The sequence below is a fragment of the Chenopodium quinoa genome, unplaced genomic scaffold (genome assembly GCF_001683475.1).
Source record: "Chenopodium quinoa cultivar QQ74 unplaced genomic scaffold, ASM168347v1, whole genome shotgun sequence".
Taxonomy (NCBI): Eukaryota; Viridiplantae; Streptophyta; class Magnoliopsida; order Caryophyllales; family Amaranthaceae; genus Chenopodium; species Chenopodium quinoa.
In genome coordinates this window covers 1958523-1979961 of record NW_018745080.1, presented here as the reverse complement: position 1 = coordinate 1979961, position 21439 = coordinate 1958523, and the positions used below count along the sequence as shown (strand labels likewise).

Sequence of the window (21439 nt, the reverse complement as noted above, 5' to 3'; positions counted from 1 at the left end):
TAAAAAGAAAAAAAATAAAAAAAAATACTCCCTATAAATTTTTGATAGACTAAAGTAATGTAGTTGGTACGATGTCAATTATTGGTAAAATGGAAACATTAATTTTATAAAATCATATTTTCCCCATTTCTACTGTAAGAAAAGTCAGCCACCTGTGGTTCTGTACAAAGAGGGTTCAATGAGGTTTTGGACACTGTGTATTGAAGTCACCACTATAAACTAATCTATCAATCTGATTCTAATCATAAGCATGGAGTCACAGTAAATGAAAATTCCTGTTGAATGACTGTCTAAGAATAGAAAACCGCTGTATTTCCAGACTACTAATCATCTGGATAGTGTCCTGGAGGTACTAGATTGCTGACCATCTTGTCGTCGACCTTTATCTGATTTTTTTGATGATGATTGTCCTCCTTCTGATTTTAATTTATCGGGTAGCTGCTGATTCTGTGGCAAAGAAGCATCTGACTTTGAGCTAGAACCCTTATTATCACTATCCCTATTATCAGTCTTTTTGTTGCTGTCCCTGTTATCAACTTCTGTTGCAAAACCCTTTCCTGAACTATGTGATGATTGATGCACACGATCTTCATGGTTACCCAAGAAATTGCCCTCAGGACCTTGATTTTTGTCAGGAGTATTGACGGTATGGGTAGGTTCTGGAACTTTTCCTTTCCCAGGGCTTAGGATGGGTTGGGTTGATAATCCTCGGCATTTGTCAATGCTTTGGAGCTCAGTTGCAATTTGTGTGCGCCTTTCCTTCAAGAAGTTGAGCCGGGTTGTCAGTTTGGACAGTGCAGAGGTGGTAGAGCTGCTTCCCTGTTATGCACATGTAGATTTTCCTTTAGAAACTTCAATTTCAATTGTCAGCCACTCACTATAAAAGTTACTGGACTCTTAATTAGAACTGACATTTCACTTAAGGCCTATGTTTACTTGGATCTGATACTTGTGTCAGGCACAAGTATGTTGGCTCTTAACAAAATAAACATGTATTTTTTTCAAATTGAAGTATCAAGTGTCCAACACAGGTACTCGAGGAGAAATATAATATTAGAGTAACATATTATTAGGTTGAAGATGTCCGGAGGGTATTCTCTGTAGTACAAGGCCAAAACTAATTCACTTCGACATCCTTTTTTAAGGAATGAACTAATTCCTCAATAGGAAAGGTAATTTAGTAGATAATGGCCTTCAATTTTTACAAGTGAAGAAGAAGAAAGAAAAAATATATATTAGTAGCTCAAGTTATTGGCTGAAGATAAATGATAGTTTTAATGATGTCTTAGAATGAACTTTTCATAGATGAAAACCATCACATTATAAAGCCCCTTCTTCAAGCATGGAATGAAATCTTCTGATCTACTTCGAACATTAGAATTGAAAGAAAATATTTGCGGAGTTTTGCAATGGAGAATAGACCTACCTCGCCTTTTGAACTTGTCCTCTTTGTAGTGGAGGTATTAGATTTGGGGATTGGGGCTTCCATTGATGAAACACTATTTGGAAGCAATCCCAATTTGGAAATATCTCTTGATAAATCATTTGGTTGATTACTATTTGATGATTCAATTTTTCTACCATTATCACGATCAGTTCCGTCAAATTTACTATTCTGGCGTCCCTGAAAATTTAATCTTTAGCTTATCAACGAAATAATGGCAGAAAATAGATGAAAAACAGAATAATGTTAATATCACACTCAACCAAAAGGTAACTCAATCTGTATTCAATAAGCTTATCAAATAACTGATGATAAACAAGCATTCCACGTTGAATATAAATAGTCTGGCCAACTCCATTACCTTTGCTGATGCATTTTTCCGATCAATGTCATGCATGTAGCTCTGCTGTCCCTGAAAGACCTTACTTTAATAAGCTAATACTCTTAAAACAACTGATGGTATATAAACATCTCACAGACTAGAAGAGTAAAAGGCAAACGCTATGACATGCGTATAAGAATTAATCATCTGAATTCAGCTTCACAACAGAAGGTGTTCATGCAAATGTTGATATAGTAGAGGTCATATTAATACTAAATGACTAAAAGCCTCATGACTTATAGTACTTGCTTCCTTAATAGCAAGAGCACAAAAGAAAACTCATACAGCTAGAGTCAATGCTACCTCACCATATCTTTTTCAATTCTCATATCTGAAACAGAAATAATTAATAATCCTTCCACCTACAATGACCTTCTGATTTGTCCCATTCAATTGTCCCTTTTCTTTAAAAGATGTACACTGATCTGAGCATTGTCCTATGTTCCTAATATGCTAAAAAAAAACTACTAATTAAATCTTATTTGGTCATTACACTCCGCATTTGTAAAAAACAAATAGAACATGGAAATATGCAATGTGGTATGGAGTCACTAGAGTCCCATCCCCCTAAATATATTTACGATAAACCAAAACAAACAAATCCTGTAATAAAACCCATTGACAACTAAAAAAAGAGAGCTTAGAAACAACTCCATTCCAATTGAAAACCTCTCTAGATACTCATTCCGTGCATTTCAAAGGGATAGACCAAACTCAATCAAAACTATGCATAATTATGTCCCAACTCTTCAGCTGCTTACTGCTGCTAGCCACTTAACAGGTTTAATCTCAAATTTACTGATGCTGAATGGTGACGTACACTTACCTCAATTTTACTTGGTATTTTGACATGATGTAACTCGTCTTTCATTTCATTGTCCTTGTTATATATCCTGCAATGTCAAAAAATAAAAGTTACTGGGTATTGCCCATAGGATTGGCAAATCGATCGTCTTTGTGTAACTGAAACTGTTACTTGATATCCGACACAAGTCAGCTAGTAAAGCACTATGTTTCAAATTATACTTTCACAGAAAGCTACAAAATGATGAGGATAAGGATGGAATAAGTGTTCTTACAACATATTCCCTTTATTTAAACAGTCTTGTACTTTATTATTACTATCCTGCAAAAGGGATGCAGTCTGCTCATGTTGATGAATAAGCTCTGCGTCAATATCATCAAGCCTCTGCTTCAAGTTACTAAAATTTTCCTCGGCTATAGAAATTTTCTGAAGCTCAACCTTTGTCTTGAACAGATAATGTTGAAAGAATCACAGAGCAAAAAAGAGGACATCAAGATACTGGTTGGATGAGTTGCATCATAGATATTTAATCATCAACTTACCTTTTCATTGATAGAGACAGGCAATTGGGAGATATCAAACACAGATCCGGCTTCCAATGCTGCTCTTAATTCTCTTTCCTTTTGTAGCTGTTCTTGCAACCTAGCCACCTGTGTGCACCATCAATTCAAGCAGCTTTATGCCTTTACCAAAACCATATGACCAATTTTGTTGAATTCATGGTCAGTTACATGGGCCGGGCCTCCTATTTCAGGAAGTAGCCAGCCCATCACAACAGCCCAAGCACCCTGGGGGTGAGGTGGAAGATATGGGAATCCCTCCCCAAAGGTGGCTCTAGTGTGATTAATCCCATGACCTCAATGTCGAATGTTAAAAATGCTAAACTGTAAAACATACATCCTTCTCAAGAGCTAAGCGACGTTCATTTAGGGCTTTTTTACGTCTCTCCAAACTTGCTTGTAGAATTGCGTTATTGTTAGCCTATAACAAGGTGTGAAGTACATGTATAAATACAATCAAATAAAATGACTGGATAATAACAAGAAATAAAATGCCAAAACAAGGAAGAGCTTGTACCTCTTCTTCAATTCTATTTTCGAGTTCAAGCTTTGTCGCCTCAAGTCGTTGGATTTCATTTCTGTAAATGAACAAACAAACAAACAAAAAAAAAAAGTTCAGGTACATGATCACTTTACAATGAAGGCAAGGCCAAATCAAGATCAATGTAATGGAAAACTGTCAGGGACTTTTTATCACCTTTCACATGCAATATTACACCTTAGTAGCCGAAGTGATTCTTTTTAACTAATTATTTTTTCTATCCAGCCAGGTAACACCATCAAAACTTACTATAGATGTATTGAAAGAAAAAACACTATCTAAACGGAAGGATACTAATCATATTAGACCTTAAATAATAAAGCTCAATATCAGGTATATCTGAACTTGTTCTTTTCATCTTATTTCAGAGACTTAATACTTAATTTTGCCAGAATCAGTCTGGATCCGACCACATCAATCCCAACAAATAAAAATAAAAAATAAAAAACTAAATATCACAAAATAACTTTGATTGCGTATTAATACAAATTATAAAAAACAAAAAAAAAAAAATCAAATATTTGGAAAATACACATTGAGACGAATATAACAATTTCTCAATAAATAATGTTTATTCTGCATGCGAATTAAAGTGCGGTCAAAGCTTGGTCATATCAGGGCATCTTATTAAACCAGACCTGATCTAGGTAAAACCATACTAGAATACTTTATTTCAAGTGAAGAAAACAAGTTCTAAATGTTTGCGCGTTGTAAATACAAATTTTAAATTTTATGTGCCTACACGCACATCTTATATTCTACACTTTGTAGGCTACATTTCAAAGAAATCCGCAAAATTCTATCTTCAAACACTGGTAACAAGTTTAAATAAAAGACTAGGCAAATTAAATAAACACCCAGAATAGGTCACAGCTCTGAATCATGGGATTTTAATGACTTTGCCCCTAACAAGCAATGCTATTTCTCAAAGACCCACCAGGAGCGGAGTGAGATAATAAAGGGGTAGAATCAAATAATGGTCAACAAAAGTAGATGAACAATTTGAAAAGTAAGTAAATAAATATGACATGCATACTAGACAGTGATTATGATGATAATTTGATAGCAATAATAACACCTAATACAGTTATACATATCAGTACCCATGACAAAAAACAAAGAATAGCGATCATCACAAACCGTACACCAGATAGAATATCCAAATATGAATACTCTTACACCTAATGCCGAAATTTCAGTACTCTAAACTCTAGAACCATAACCAATTTTTTTTCTTAAAAACTAGAGAGGCATATTCAGAGCAACCACTAGCAAAAATTGATGCACAACAAGAATATAATTTGAGTAGATTGCAAAACTATCATGTACATAGATAGAAATCAGGACACTAAGATCAAGTACAGGAATAAAATCTTTAGTCAGAAATAAAAACATAATTACGTAATCATGCAGAACGGCCAAAGAAAAACTTACTCATCTTCAAGTGAGAAATCTATTGATTCCATGGAAAGATTCTTTTTTGCCTAGAACAGACAGAAAATTGTTGTTGTTAGTACAGTTTGAGGATTCAATAAGAGACTATTATAAAAGAAGAAAACCTATTGAACCGAATACTTATAAGTCCATATCCAAGTAAGCAAACGAGAAAAATCAACCATAAGAGAGGTAACAAACTTACCGATGTTCTTCCCCACCTATGCCGTCTGAATTGTGAGGACCCAAGGACCTTAGTTGCTGACATTTTGCTGCCTCTTTGTGGACTTAAACTATCAGGCTCTTTTATGGAACTTGTCTCTGCTGGAATATCTCGATGCATTTTAGTAGAGTCAGCAATAGCCACTGATGTATCATTATTTCTTTTTGTGTTTTTGTCAACTATCTGGAGATTATCTTGCTGAGATTCTGGAGTACGAGGTGAAGCTGATGATGATCTCTGGCTTGCTAGAAAATCATGAACTTGTTCAGGAGACCTTGAATATGAACTGGACCTTTCACTATGCTGCAGTTTAGAGAGTGCGTGATGTAAGCAATTTGCAGGAGGAAGAGAAGTAACTGAGAATATGTCCTTAATATAAGAAAATGAGATGTAACTGCAAATGAGTCTGAGACAGATTGGAAAATAAAATTTGTTCACAATAAACAAATTTATTTTAATTTTCTTTTCCAATTGCAATCATATTATACCATTGTTTCAGACCCCAGACCTCTTATTGAAGTTCCTCCCTATGGCATAATATGTGGATAGTGGACATATGGAGTCTTAACACTGCAATGTAGTATCAGAAGGTTGTTTCTGTAGCAGATTCTACGGAATAGGTAGAATGCCTGAAGTGAGACTTAAAAGCGTAATATCTTATTGTGAAGTAGCAGATGGTGGTATGGTTTGAAAACAAGGGTCAACTAGAAACAGCCTTTCTGTTATCGCAAGGTTAAAGTTATACATGTTCAGCACCCCAACCCCCTTGCCTAGGGCGGGAGGCTCATTAAGTGTGTGGGATTATGTAGATGTTAAAAATTTAGAGCTGAATAAATGGCGCCAGTAGATATTCCAATTTTATAGAACATGTGACTGATTTAGGATCAAGTATGTAATAATAAATAACATAGTAGCCAAGAATTATATGCATATAATTACTAAAGTCTAATAATGTACTAGCCTTATCATCGCAAGAATCACTCTCTCCATGGTCACCACTGCCACTACACGTCTCACATGCTGAATGCTCATAATCATCATCTGTTTCATCATGATCTGATGCATCCTCATGATCATCATCTTCAATATAATCATCATCATCTTCATACATTTCATCATCACTGGCCTCCTCTGTCCCGCTTCCACTCTCATCTGAGTCAGAGAACAAACCACTGTCCGACATCGAACCTTCCTGAATAGAATTTTAATGGCCATGAAGTGCAAACCAAGACAAAATGTATAAGCTAAATCCTTAATGTAGATACTTCAACAATATGTATGGGAACAGGCATATGACTAGATATGACCTTCAAATGCAGGAACAACAGAGTTACGACACATCAAGGAAAGTGATCCTAAAAAAACCTAATTCTTCTACACAATGCAAAGGAAAACAAGGAAAAGGTAATTTTGGACAGAATCGCTGATTCATCCTCAAAGCAAAAGTTAAAGAGGGAACTTGAAGTTTACCCCAAAAATTTTGTCGTATTCATCTAGTAGAGTAATAATGATAGCTTGAGCATGGTTTGCTGCTGCTGCTGCTTGAAGAAGTTGGAAAGAACCATCTCCAGCCACATCCATTTGTGTATCTCCAAGTTCACAATCACCAGCAAGAAGAGGTCGCAGAAGCAAAGGAGACATGCAAGCAGCCACTGCTGATGTGCTCATCCGATTTACTGCCTTGTTGGAAGCCACTGTTAGCATCATCATGAGTATCCTGGAGATACAAACAAAGGGACTAAGGAATGTAGACATGTGATTATATAGAAAAAGACAATACATTATATAACTGCGGCGAACTATCATCTAATGCACCGCACATATGCTCCTTTGATGATTGGCGGCTGCAGAAATCTGTACCTTAAGAGGATTATGCATTTGGTTAAAAAAACTCACGTGAATGAAGTAAAATTATCTATACCACATACCTCTGCAGTAATTGTCGGTTAGGCTCCGGAAATGTTTCAAGTATTGCCATGCGCATAGCATTAAGCCTGTTGTTTCGTTCACTTCCTACAAATGATAGTTCATTTGTTAAATAACAACAGTCAATTAACATTTACTTGGACATTATTCTGTCTAAAATTATCTAAAGCATCAGAATCAAATAGAAGAAATGTGGGCATGTCAAATGCTCTGGAAAATTTTACAATGGCCCAAGCCTCATGGTTGTGATTTATTTAAGACAATAACATAATTGTGCCAACAACAACAAAATATTTATTTCAGAAACAGAGATTACTATGGCAACTTACGAAATGCTTCTAACAGTGCATTACAACAAGATGCTGGAACTGGAGAAGATGGTAATTCCCTTAAGATGTACTGAAGATTGCACCAAAAGATAGCAAATCAGAAAATGATGTGAGAATGTTACTGCAGCAAACTTAAAATTAGTAGCATAGATGATCAGAAGATATACCTTAATACAGTCGCCAATGACATGAGCATCCTCGCTGGGGGAGAACTCAGTTTTACCTGTGTGCATATTGAATTAAACAATAATAAGCCAACAAATTAAGGATGCAGTGCTATTTGTCAAAATGAGTGTAATATAAGTATCTTAGTACACAAATTAGTAATAACAACCCTGGGTCATGTTATGTTGCCTTTGTCTAGACAAATTGTTCAAAGTAACTATAGGTTAAGAAAGTAGGACCGATAAATATATGTGAAATAATACACAACACTCTTTGGTGCAAGCATTTTTATAAAAAATAATAGCAAAACCCTATGCCTAGTTTCATAATTGATTTTTCTGAGATACCCAACAGTCAGTATAAAAACCATCCTTCACACACCTTTGACTATTTGTGTAAGGTCTTCATTGTTTAGGACCATCAATAAAAAAAAAAAATGATGTACATAATTTTTCAGTTTGGTGAAGAAAACCACATTAGTTAGCTAATAGACTAACAAATTTTTTAAGGGTTATGTCCCTTTATATATCCTCGATCATCAGCAAACCAAAAAGAATGAGGCTGAATGACCTGAGTTTATTCTAATGTTGAATTAAGGGGAAAACTGTGTAGTGTATAAATTAAGACTCGTCCACATCTAGGGCTCTTCTTTCAAAGAATGATATTTATTTTCTAAATGGACAGAGCATGGTTATATAAACCTTGTTCATATTCTCGAACACGGCGATAAACTTCATCTACATCTGCAGCTTGCCGCAAAACTCCTTCAACATTGACTCCTGCACCATCAATCAAAATTTAAGCAAGAGAAAAACACATTACATAAAGTAAGGCAGTAACTGTTCAACTAGACAGAACAGAACAAAAGCTGAGCAAATCGATTTGCTTAAGTATAGGTGTATAGCTACATAATATGCTTGTATCAATCAACACAAAAGGCAGAGGCAGCTAGACAGAACAAAAGAGAACTTTTACTCAAGAATACTCAAAATTGCTGCCTTTCTCAATCCAACCAGTCAGAATCATCAGAAATGAATTTAAAAGAAATGAAACGACAAGAGGAAAAATATTAATATTCGCATGAGCAAAATTCCAGAACTAGTACGTAGCTTATCCTTAAGGAGGAAGTTCCAAAAAAAAAAAGCATGCCTTTCAGATAAGTGGCTCTGTGTGCAAAGAACAGAGGTGTGTCATGAGAGTTACAATTTAATGATGCTAATACATGTACTATCAACACTTCAAAAATATCCCAAGCTTGAGAGAAGCTGTTAAATGAAATAAAATTCTACCAGGATAATAATTTACAATACTATTACACAGGTAGATCATTTCAATCTATGAGTTTTGAGAGGCATCACAAGAAAAAAGGATTCTACCATGATCTTCAATGAATCTGAGGGCTTTCTCCAAGAAAGAAGGTGATCCATCTATATCTTCCAAAGCGAGTAAAATCGGCCTACCAATTACCATAGATTTTCCAGGTGGCCCATCAGTATCTGTAACAGAAATATAATATTACCCCCACGCTTCTCTTTATTAAAGAAGTACCAAAAAAAAAAGTACAAAAATATGAGAGCATGTTCATAAGCTAACATTAAGCAGCACAGAAACTTATACAACCGCAGCCAAGGGCAAATTTAATTGACATATCAACTTGACAATAGCAAATGTTAAACGATGACAAAAAAAATCTTTTGATTATCTAGATCAAACGGACAAAGTTTTTTCCAACTTGAATGCCACTAAAAAGAGCTTCATAGCTAGGTCTTAATATAGCTTCTAAATATTCATGACCAAATAATACTTCTTTTAGATATAACACTATCAACGATAATCGGACAAGAATTTCAGTCAAAATTGTTAATTGAGGTGTTGCATAAGCAAGCAAGAAAAGCAACCCCCTTCACTATCAAGGAGTATCAACCTAAAAGCCATGAATACTTAAATCCCAAAGTAGTTTAGCTGTTTAAAATGGGAGCTAATACATTGAAATATTCTTGTAATAGTTCGCTGGCGTAAATCTGAGTACAAAGGCTAAAACATAACCATATAGCACACTCTTGATTTTTAAGATTCGTTAATGAAGTCAGCAAGAATTTTAATCTGAAAGCTCAAGTCTCAGCTATAAGAAGTGATGGCTCAAAGTAAAGAATAAGCCAAGTAAAACCAAAAGTGTAGCAGACAAGCCAAATATGACAACAAAACAAGAGCATACGTTGATCAGCAGCACCATTAACATCATCAACTTGCTCACTTTTTAAAATCCCATTTTGTCCTGCACTGTGGGCTGCATTTGGTGCCAGTGCCAAAGCATTCTCAAGTGCTGTCTTCCACTCCTGTAAATCCTCCAAAGTTTCTGCCTGCAGCAATAGGCACAAGATTGTCTAACATCAGCACAAGTCAACCTACTTTTCTTCATTACTTCACTGTAGGGGTAAAAGGAAACAAAAAACTATACTTTGTATTAATCTATACAACTATATTTTGACTTAAATGGGCAACTTCTCAAAATTCATTTGAACCACAAAAATGCTATAAGGTCAGCAAAGGAAATAAATTTGCACTCAACCTTCTCTTCTACTACTCAGATTATTTTGCTTCAATTTCTGAAGTTCTTAACCCATTTCCTGAAAGGGTACCATGAATTATCTAATTACTTCGTTAAAGCCTCTGGTCCATAACATATTTCTAAGCCACATTTCAAAGGCTCTTTACCTTGTACTTAAAGCAGAACTACTGACTTCTTACCCTTGCAAATTTCAAAATATCAGCCTTCTTAAGAAAGGAAAGCTTCTCACCAAAAAAAAAAAGGAAAGCTTTGATGACAAGTTGAATTGAAATTGTAATAATTTCTTAAGCTCCATCTTTGGGAAGGAGGATCCTTCACATACGAGTCTATATCAACAATTACGAATGACTTATGTCTCTGCAGATCCTCTAGCACATAATTTTAATTTTTGATATAAAGGCCATATACAAAAATGTCAATTAATCACAGGATTTTATATAAGTTGACCAACTATATTCATCGACTCATGAACAAGTTCATCAGCAATCTGGTGATGAATTAGAGAACAAAATATTTTTAAAAAATAAAATTAAAAAAAAATTTGCAGGAATGACACGTGGATAGCTGTGAAGAAAAAGAAACAGGTAAACAAATTATTTTCAGTAAAACAGAAAGTTATATACCTTAAGTGTAAAAGCTCGGCCATCCCGACCATCAGGGAAGAACACGGTCAATAGCTTCTTATCTGTTTTGATTTCCACACTAACAAAACAAAAAATAAAATAAATAGATCAGGAATTTGTCTTCGTTTGACAGCATAAGTTACATAAAAATAGTAATATCACATTATCACCCAACATAGATCCCAAATTCCCAGCACTGGTAAGGCCTTGTAAGGTCAATGCTTATGATACATGAAGCATTAACCACAGCCAGTGGAAAATGGTAAGGGGGTGTTATCATAACCCAAGAATTCAATGAACTATCAAGTATTACAATAATTTAAAGTAATAAAGAAACAATAAAAATCAAAACACACTAACCTGGCGGAGTTGTTTAGGTCTATACCACCAAGGGTTAGATTCACCTCACCGCCCTTTTGGGGTGTTGCACTCTGAAAAAGTGGAAATAAATAAATAAATATAATTAAGGTTTTCTGTCATTCACACAAACGGAGACAGTATTGCAGATACTGAAATACAGTGGTTGGCATTCATGAAAAACTGAAAGTTGGAATATAATAGGCTTTTGAAATTTGTTAGCTAGTAAGTAAATTCTCAAAAAATACAGTCTCTGTCTCATATTAGATGTTTGACTTCAGAACTAAATTTTAGGAAGATTTTTAACCCAAAAAATATATTTATATATAAAAATATTAAAAATAATGATGTGCAAATGTAGTACTAGAATAGATAGCTGTTGTTTAATGACACCTCAAGCGGACCTTTTACATAATTTTGGGGCAACAAGAAAGCTCGGCATATACCTATTAAGATAATCCTACAATATGATCCCTAATGTTCCACTTCAGACATGTCATTCATATGTGACAGTCAATTTTCTGGTTCCTCGTTTACAACATTAACTTTTGTATAAATTAAGTCTATCAATTTAAAGATACTTGACCCATGCAACTTGAATGTAACACTAGAAATCATCTGCAGAACATAAAGACTAGCAATATTCAATTTTTTCCATGGAAATAATCTTGGGATCCATTTCAACTGCTGTATGAAAGAAAAAGACCACATGTTTTCACAAACAGTTTTGTACATTGTTAATAAAAATGAAATTGTTCTCTTGCTCTCTCTGTCCTCCTCAATCAATTCTCACCATTCAACATGCATTAAAAAAATTTCATTAGAGGGGACAAAGAGCTTACAGGATCACTTCGAAAAAAAACTAGAGATGTGCGCGTCAAAATGAACCATCTCTTCTTCCAAGAAGTCCATCCAATTCCTGAATGAAAGAAGAAGAAACATTAGTCACAATATATATTCACTTTGACAGTTAAAACTTAGAACATATGCAGCGCTATATAAGAACTTTGTATAAGTTAGCTTTTGTCACTATACTCCATATTTCTCAAGCAAACGACAATGTGAGTTTAAGACAACCTTGTACTACAAGAAACTGAAACACACCACACCAGATCTTAGTGAATAAACACCCAAAAACAGTAAAAGCCTCACCTTTGGATGATATATAGAGAGGCCCACTCTTGAACACCTGCAAGAATCACAAGATTATATAAATTAAGGCGTACATTCTTCCATGATAAAACAGCAAGCATCTCATTCATCCCCTCTTATCTCAAGAAAATCAAAACTACTTCATTTACAATAAATGAACAAACAAACCATAGATCACATGAACAATATATTAAATGTAGCATTTTCATTCTAAAGCAAATTATACAATTATCAATATGTACTCTGCATTTACGAGCCAATTCAATATGTATGAACAATATACCAAATGTAAAGTTATAATAAGGGAACAATGGAACAGCAACAATATACCAAATGTAAAGTTATAATAAGGGAACAATGGAACAGCCTTACATAGTAAACAAATACACAAGAATAGTCTCACAACTACCTGATTCCGGGACCGTGATGTCTGAAGCTCCGGTGTCCCGGCCTGAGGAGAAGTATCAGTTACATTCTCTCCTTGTGACGGTACCTAAAATCACCACAATGTCATGACACTATTACATTAATAAACTTGACATTTGAACTTGATCATACAAATATTGTAATAAACCCCATTTATAAATTCTCAAAATCAAGGGTATTCAATATTCACAATTTTCTTTTTATAAATTATCACTACATTGATTAAATTATAAATTAATAAACTTTCAAATTAAAAAAAAAAAAAAAAAATTGCGCATTTCAATATTAAAAAAAATTATAATAATAATTACGAGTACCTGGGAAGAACAATCGCCTGATTTGCTCGTCATCGATTGCTCCTTCATCAAAACATCCTATTTAAAATCACAAAATATTGAAATAATTTCAACAATTAACAGTCCCACAAAATTCATAACACCAAAATAAAATTTAAAAAAATAAATAAATAAATTCAAAACATTTTATTCTTCGAGGAAAATCTAAAAAAAAACTTACAAATTCTACAATGTAGGTTACCTTCGAAATTCCATAATTCAAGAATACTATCAAAAATTAAAAGGAATGAAATTTTAGGGAAAAAATAAAATTGGGTTAAAATTAATTTTCAGGGAAAAAAAAGAGAGAGAAGCAGAAAGAGGAAAAAAAATGGAAGCTTAATTTGGATTTTGGTTTTCAACGGAAACCCCGTTGGTGACCCAATTTGAGCGGGCCCGGGTAATACGGCAGTTATACACTTGGCAAGCGTAGGTGTTCTTATGCTTATAGAACGTGGGAGTCACTAATGGCATTTTTTTTTTAGTTTCTATATTTATACAACCCACTTTAATAATAATAATGATGATAATGATAATGATAATGATAAAATATATCATAATAGGTCAGGATCTAGTGAGAATACCCTTTATGTGAGAATCAATCCCTTATGTGAGGAAAAATCTCAGCCATTAGATTGTATTAAATCCATCAGCTAAGATTAATGTAATTTGCAACATAACAAAATCCACCCAAACCCAACATCACACATAACCTCTTTCTCTCTTCAGAAAAAATTACCCAGCTTATTTCTCTTTCTCCAAAGTTGAAGGAGAAACATTATCAATGGTTTGAAGCTTCAAGGATCGATCATTTCTCTCTCCTCTTGTTCACTTACACATAATTTTGGTAAGTAATTTTCGAATATCACGCCCTTAATTTTGGTTTTTCATTATAATTTTTGAATTGAATTATCTCAATTTAGTATTTTCATCAAAATTTTCGAATTTGATGTTCTAATTATCAAATTTTGGTGTTCTATGCTCTTATTTGGTTATTTGAGTTTGACATTATGATTTTTGCTAGATTTTTTGAGTTGAGTGCTCTTAATTTAGGATTTTCATTATAAATTTCCTATTGCATGTTACTTTTACGTTAATTAAAGCTAATTTTCGTGAAATTTTCTATTGAATATTCTTAATTTGTAAAATTTTTATTAATTTTTGAGTTGATTAATTTTTGTTATGAATTCTGTACTTGTGTTGCAATTAAAACTTGGTTTAAAATGGGTTATTGGTGCATTTTTATGATACTTATGAATATCCTGATAGTGTATACAAGGTGTTTGATAAAATGCTTGTTAGAAATCTTGTGAATTGGTACTGTATTATCAATGAGTTTGTTTTGAATGAGTTCGTAGGTAATACTTCGGATACTTTTGATGCGTAAAATGAACTGCCCTTTGTTATGAATCCTTTTACCCTTTATTTTGTACTTATTTGATAAATTCAATAGAAGATAATTAAAATGAGCAAACATAATTAAAATGAGCAAACTAAATATGAAAAGTAATATAGTGAAAATAAAATGAGCAAACAAAAATAAAATGAGCAAAAAGAATTAAAATGAGCAACAATTATTTGCTCATTTATCAAATGAGCGACAATTATTTGCTCATTTATCAAATGAGCAAACAATTCTTTGCTAATTTATCAAATGAGCAAACAGTTCTTTGCTCATTTATCAAATGAGCAACTAATTCTTCGCTCATTAATCAAATAAGCAACAATTCATCGCTCATTTATCTAATGAGCAACAAGCTGGATTAAGGGATGTCATGATTGACCAAATTAGTGGCTGGATCTCCATCATCTCTAAGACAACTTATAATTAATGATTGTGGGAGACTAAGAGACATAACGTGTGCATTACAGCGTCTCTCTTCACTTGAGGATTTGAAGCTTTGTCACTGTGAAAAAGTGGATTTGTGGGATGTCAAGAATGATGATGATGAAGATGAGGCTATTAGTGGCAGGTCGTCTGCTTTGCAAAGCCTGAAGTGCCTTAGCTCCTTGAGCTTGTATTCAATCTCAAAACTGAAATCTCTTCCTAGGAGCATATGCTATGTCACAAGTCTTCAAGAAACTTACATTGATGAGCTCTTTGAATTAAGGGGCCTACTAGAATGGTTTGGAAATGTAACCCAGCTAGGATATATTCCATTTTCAGGTGTACATTAAGGTTTTCCTTAATAATTAGTTGTAATTTTGTAATTTACATGTTATGGGGCTTGGGGAGTTATTTGATAGAGGTTTGGACAAAAGTTGATAAAATGTTACTGCAAATTACAATTATTATTTATGTTTGTGTTGGTGTGTGTAATGTTGCGGCTTGGGGGACTATAATGTTGGTGTTGACTGTTGAGTATGATTGGCTTCAAAGAGTAATTTAATTTGACATTTGGAAGAGAATTCTATAATGCTTCATCTCAATGTGGGTGAATTTGACTTTTCAAGGCTTTGCTGAAGTTGCTATGTTTTTTTTGAAGTGTTGCATGGTAGCAAATGGGTTATTTTTCATGAATTTTGATCATATGATAAACCTATTAGCTCAATTGGTAGAGCACTATGCGAATGCATAGGCGATGCAGGTTCAATTCCTACACAGGTTATCTCTATAAACAAAATTATTTTTTTTTAAAAAAAAAAAAAAAAAAATCAAATTCGTACTAAATTATATGACCAAAAAAATGGTTTGAAATGATTTATAACTATATAAACTTTGTTACAATTAAACGCTCATACAAACTTGTTTCTCCACATTACATAAATGAACCTACGTGGGATTCGAACCCACATCTTTTGTGCATTTGCACAATGCTCTACCCTTGAGCTAGTAGGCTAATGTATTTAAGACATTCAAACACACTCACAAATGAGCATTAATTTGACAAATGAGCAAGAATCATTTGCTCATTTGAAAAATAAGCGTTAATAGGTTGCTCATTTGACAAAGGAGCATTGAATTTTTTTGCTTATTTGACAAATTAATGCTCTGATGAAGCTAGATAGGCTTTGATGATCAAAATTGTTTAGTTTGTGCTGATGCAAATGAGACTCGATCTTAGGCAGTTGAACAAATGAGCAAAACAGTATTTTCTCATTTGATAAATGAGCAAAAAATTATTTGCACATTTGTCAAATGAGCAAATAGTTAGTTGCTCATTTGTCAAATGAGAAAACATTTCTTTAATCATTCATTAAATCAACAAGTATTTCTTTGCTCATTTGTGAAATGAGCAATCAATTATTTGCTCATTTGACAAATGAACAAATATTTCTTTTACTCATTTATGAAGATGTTACATGTTCTGTGTCTGCAGCACTCGTACAAATGAAAGATCAATTTCCTATTTCTTCTCTGAAATATTGATCAACAACTTCAAAAAGCAAAAGCAACTCAACCTATCAGATGACTCAAAGCACGTTTCTCCCAAATACAAACCTCCTGAGTTACCTCTACTCGACACCTCAAAAGCTCCTATGAAGCCAAGGGAGCCCTTCAAATCCTCCATAGTCTTTGCATCCATCATGGTTTCGCATAAGAAGAGTAGCCTAGGGCTATATTTTCTGCTCCACTTACAGAGCTCACGAACAGACCAGAGAGGCAAGCATGCATTTAGAGTGGTGGTTGCTACTTTAGCATTAAACTGGGAACCTTGTGAGAAAGCAAAATCCAAGCTCCTCATTTCACACATCATGTTGCACAACACCTCAAGACCCCAAACCCAGAAAAATGATTTATTTAAGAGCAAGTAATTTACAGAAAATGGATGACATACAGATATCTGCATACAGAAAATGTCAACAAGTCCAAAAAATGGCAATTAGAATTGGAGCGAACACCTTAAGTGAGCTAGAGCCTAGAGAGTAGAGATCACTTTAGTAAAACAACCTCGGAGAGATAGGTCATAATCCAAGATGATTATGGGTATCAAGTGATATGAAAGCAATTATCTTGGAGGTCAGTGACGGGCGTTAGAACGGTCGCACATTCCACACTCAATCAAATAAATTTATAAATCCTAAAACTAACCCCTAAACAAGTCTAGTGGTAAGTTCGGAGTCGAACCACAAGGAACGGTAATGCTAGATTGTTCTTAATCTAATGCCTAAGCTATGCCGAAGTCGATTTACGGATAAAGGACACTACAACTACACTAAAACACATATAAAGAACAAGGTATGATAAAGTCTACTAGGGGAAAAGATCCACTTAGAACAATTAATAAGCTAATGAGAATCCATTTGATAATCAATCATGCAAAGAAAGAATTATAATGAGAATTAACTACACTCAAAAGTAATCTCTCAAATTCCTAGCCTAGATCCCTCATTGACTAGGTGCATAGAAGAAAATTACCCAAAATGCAATCAAATATATCAATTCTAATTCACAATCCCTTGTCAAACTAAAACCAATATGCAATTAAGTGTGCTATCATGGGAGATCAATCCAATCTAAAACAAACAACATGCCAACATCAATTCAATCAATTTAATCACACAATTATCATCAAATTTATCTCAAATAACTCAAATAATCATTACAAAGCCTCACTCAACACCTAGTAGAAGGGAAACTACTCAAGCATAATGAAAGCAACTAAATAAAGCAATAAGAGAAGAGAAAGTAAGAAATGCTCATTGATATAAGATGGAGATCTTCAAATTCCTCATTTGATTATCCAAAATCCATGAAAACCATTGTGCTCCTCACTTTCTCTCTCTAAAATTTTGAGAGTTTCTCTCTCTAAAACCTAAAACTAACCTAAAATCTATTCTAAAACTGAAAAAATCTTTTTCTTTAATGAGCAAAAAAATCTATTTATACCCCTTACAAAATTGCTTAGGAAGCTCCGCAAAAAGTCAGCTGAAACGGGAAAAGGTCCGACCGAACTCTGTGTAGGTTCGGTCGGACTCAAGGTAGGTTCGGCCAAACTCAGGGTAGGTTCGGTCGAACCTCCCTGATCCTTGTTTGGTCGAACTTTCCTGGTTAGACCCCTCCTGTAAACATGCTGAAAACTTGGTTGAAACTGCCTTGGAGGTTCGGTCGAACTTTTCAAAAGTTTGACCACACCTTGGTTCGACCGAACCTCTTAGAGGTTCGGCCACACCTCCTCTTGAACTTCCTCTTCTTGCTTCCTCTCCTTCCCTTTTGCTCCTCTTGTCTTTGTCCATGCCTCCATACTTGGCCAAGGGGCCTCCTACCGTGCTTAGGACCGCCATGGAACCTGCAAAATATAGCAAAGATCACGAGAGCATGGGGATGATAAAATTATGCATAAAGATTATCAAAACAAGCGCAAATAAGCATACTATTCATCCATAAAAAAAAGGAAGCCATAAGAGGAGAAAAGAGGTAGAAAAACCTAAGAAAAACAGGAGAAAAGAGACCAATACACTACCCCTAAGGGTAACATAAATGTCACTCATCAAACACCCCCAAGCTTAACTTTTGCTCATCCTCGAGCAAAACAAAACAAACACAACGGAAAACGATGTATTTTTTAAAAAAAAAATAAAATAAAATAAAATAAAATAAAACTAGAAGAGAAAGAATATACACTAACTCACTTTCGTAGGAATCACGAATGCATTTAGCGCATGCATCAAGCACTTTAAACCCCATAGATCGCTCTAGAGGACGAGTATGCTCTCGTAAGGGTATCCTAAGAGGTTAACCCATAACTCTTGACAAAAATCAAGGCAAAGCAATAAACAAATAGATAAAATAAATTGAAGTAAAAGAGAGGTTACAAGCGTTCTTAAGTGGATTTTTACAATGGAACAAGCACTAAAGAATGTCAATCTTTCTAAAAAAAAATAAAGGTATGCACGTTCTAAGATGTCCAAGGTTGATTGAAACATAGCATATGCTAAGCATAGAGAACTAACGGAAACATATTCCACCTTTTGTTCCAACTAATCAAACCACAACTTCTCTACAAGTTTCAAATCCACTTTCAAGTTAGCTTCTCATGATTCCACGAAGGAACCGGAAAATAAGTAAGAAATTCAAAACATGAGAAGGTTACCCAACATCTTGGCTATGCAAACTCGCTCTATAGGCTTGATTCCTATTTCCTGCCACCACTAAATGACTTAACCCTCTAGGATCAAAAGGACTTTCAAGGTTGTAATACACAGGCTAGGAGAGTAAAGGTGTGGAAAAATTTTGAAATTGGTGGTAAACCTACATGTGAAGCTCGGGTGGAACTTTTTCCACAAGATCCAAACGAATCCAAAACAAAAGTACCAACTATGCTCATAAAATAAATTTCCCCCAAGCTTATTTAAACAAACTAACAAAAATAGGGAAAAAAAAACAACTATAACAAAATCATTTTGTGCTTTTCATTCTTCTTTTACCTTTTTTTTTCGACATTTTTTTTTTCATTTAAAAGTCCTTGCCTCTTTAACTTTGGACGACTTTTTCTCAAAATGCATTTGCTTTTATGCACAAACTTATATACAACACATACTTGCTTTGCAAATAAACTCATAATTCTAAACTTGCACCATAAACAATAAAACAAGCTCGAAAACTAAATTGCTTCACAAAACTAAAGGTAGAAAGTGAAACCAAGGCTTCAAGGCTTGTATTGTGGCTAGAGAAAAGAAGGTATATGGCTCAAAAGGGCTAGCAAGAGGGGCAAATATAAACTAAACTCAAAAATAGAAAATCTATCCTATAAAAAGAGAAATTCCTTTGTCATCCCCTAAAGTGGCACGGTCGCGATCTTGGGAGCTAAAAGTCAAGTTCTAGATACGAGAATGCAATAGCCAAGGATCCAAATATGCCGCTCAACAAAGTATGATGAAGGCTTGAACAATTTACCTCACTAGGGATAGCAATAACTAACTCTTGATTTCATATCCACCATAGAGAGCAACTCCATCTTACCACAAGCAAGTGAACTAGGGCTTCATGGTCTCAAAGTTCTTAACAACTACCTTAGCATATCATATCCTAGAGTCAACCTAACACATTCTCAAACCGTGCATACCTTTATAATTTAGGAATAAAGACATTCAAGAATACAAGTCCAAGCGTATTATGTAAAAAGTAAGAACAAAACAAAACACATTGCAAATTTGCCTTGATAGAAACAAAATCTTTTTGGAATTTTCAAAATAAAGAAAATGGAAATGCATATACAAATGTGCATGGCATATATGAATCAAAATTCCACCAAACATGATAGAATACCCTCCCCCAAGCTTGAATGAGGCAACATGCTCAAACTTTAAACCAAAGAATCCATGGGAGGAGAAAAGAAAGAAAGTCATCCAACCAACCAACATATGTCTAACAAGTCACAAATCATTAGAGGAAGAGCAAGGAAGGATATTACCGGATATTAGGTGGGTATAGTACCCGCAAATGACCCAATTAAACCTTCTTGAAGCCGACTACCTCTAAAATTGAATCTTGTTTTCCATGTGCTAGCAAAAGTGGAGTCAAACTTCCTTGATTCTTGATCCAAACCAATGCATAAGAGTATATTAAGTTATGTACCTAGCACCAAGCACACAAACATTTCCATGAGGCCGAAAACTATTTAAAAAAAAAAAAAAATGAAAGCAATAAACACGGGTTACTTCCCGAGAAAGGCTTGCTTAAGGTCCAAGCTTGACCGCTCTAGTAAATAATATTGCAAGGATCGTAAGAGCTTATCAAATGCACTACTACACATTTCATAAGAAAGAAGGTAGGAAAATGACGGGAAGATAACGTGCAACAAGGATAGTGCACGCAAATGAGGAGAGAGATGCCAAGAAAAAGAAGAAGAAGAATCAAAAGAAAATTCAACAAAAGAAGAAGAAGAAGAAGAAAAAGAAAAGGAAGGCAAACTCTCCTTAAAATGTTTTTTGGTGGCAAAATCACCCTTTTCCTCAATAATCGATGAGTGGGGAGCTTGAAGATCACAAATAGAAAGAGGGTCCCCAATAGGCTCTTTGAGAAAAGAAGGGAGTGACATGGGATAGGAGGGAACATGATCAAATTTTCTTGAAAATGGAAAATGATGACGTGGGGGGATAGGAGAAATGGTCTCACAAATGATCTCATTTTCACCACCTTGCCTCTCATCACTAATAAGGGAATGAAAATTAATCATTGAATTCTCAAAAGAAGAACACTCGTGATCTACATCTCCCTCAAACAA

At 34.5% G+C, this 21439-nt stretch overlaps 1 protein-coding gene across 1 annotated transcript; it reads right to left on the bottom strand.

Moving 5' to 3' along the window:
• Positions 1-36: 36 nt before the first annotated feature.
• LOC110709737 (rho GTPase-activating protein REN1-like) lies at positions 37-13393 on the bottom strand. The gene is made up of 24 exons (XM_021887965.1): positions 13254-13393; positions 12920-13003; positions 12511-12547; positions 12201-12277; positions 11362-11432; positions 11002-11080; positions 10025-10169; positions 9186-9305; positions 8511-8588; positions 7812-7867; positions 7645-7714; positions 7318-7402; positions 6860-7106; positions 6351-6581; positions 5372-5692; positions 5167-5216; positions 3709-3769; positions 3529-3612; positions 3174-3281; positions 2906-3075; positions 2653-2719; positions 1806-1856; positions 1427-1624; positions 37-819 (listed from the first exon to the last, which is right to left on the bottom strand). Exons 1-24 carry the CDS (start codon positions 13299-13301, stop codon positions 328-330), a joined length of 3030 nt encoding a protein of 1009 aa, XP_021743657.1. The 5' UTR covers positions 13302-13393; the 3' UTR covers positions 37-327.
• Between the last annotated feature and the right edge of the window lie 8046 nt (positions 13394-21439).

Coding starts and splice junctions, on each gene's coding strand:
- LOC110709737 (XM_021887965.1), bottom strand. CDS start 13,301: ATGAAGGAGCAATCGATGACGAGCAAATCAGGCGATTGTTCTTCCCAG. Junction 13,004..13,253: donor CAGGCGATTGTTCTTCCCAG/GTACTCGTAATT, acceptor TGGTGATTTTAG/GTACCGTCACAAGGAGAGAA. Junction 11,433..12,200: donor TTTTTTTTCGAAGTGATCCT/GTAAGCTCTTTG, acceptor CCACTTTTTCAG/AGTGCAACACCCCAAAAGGG.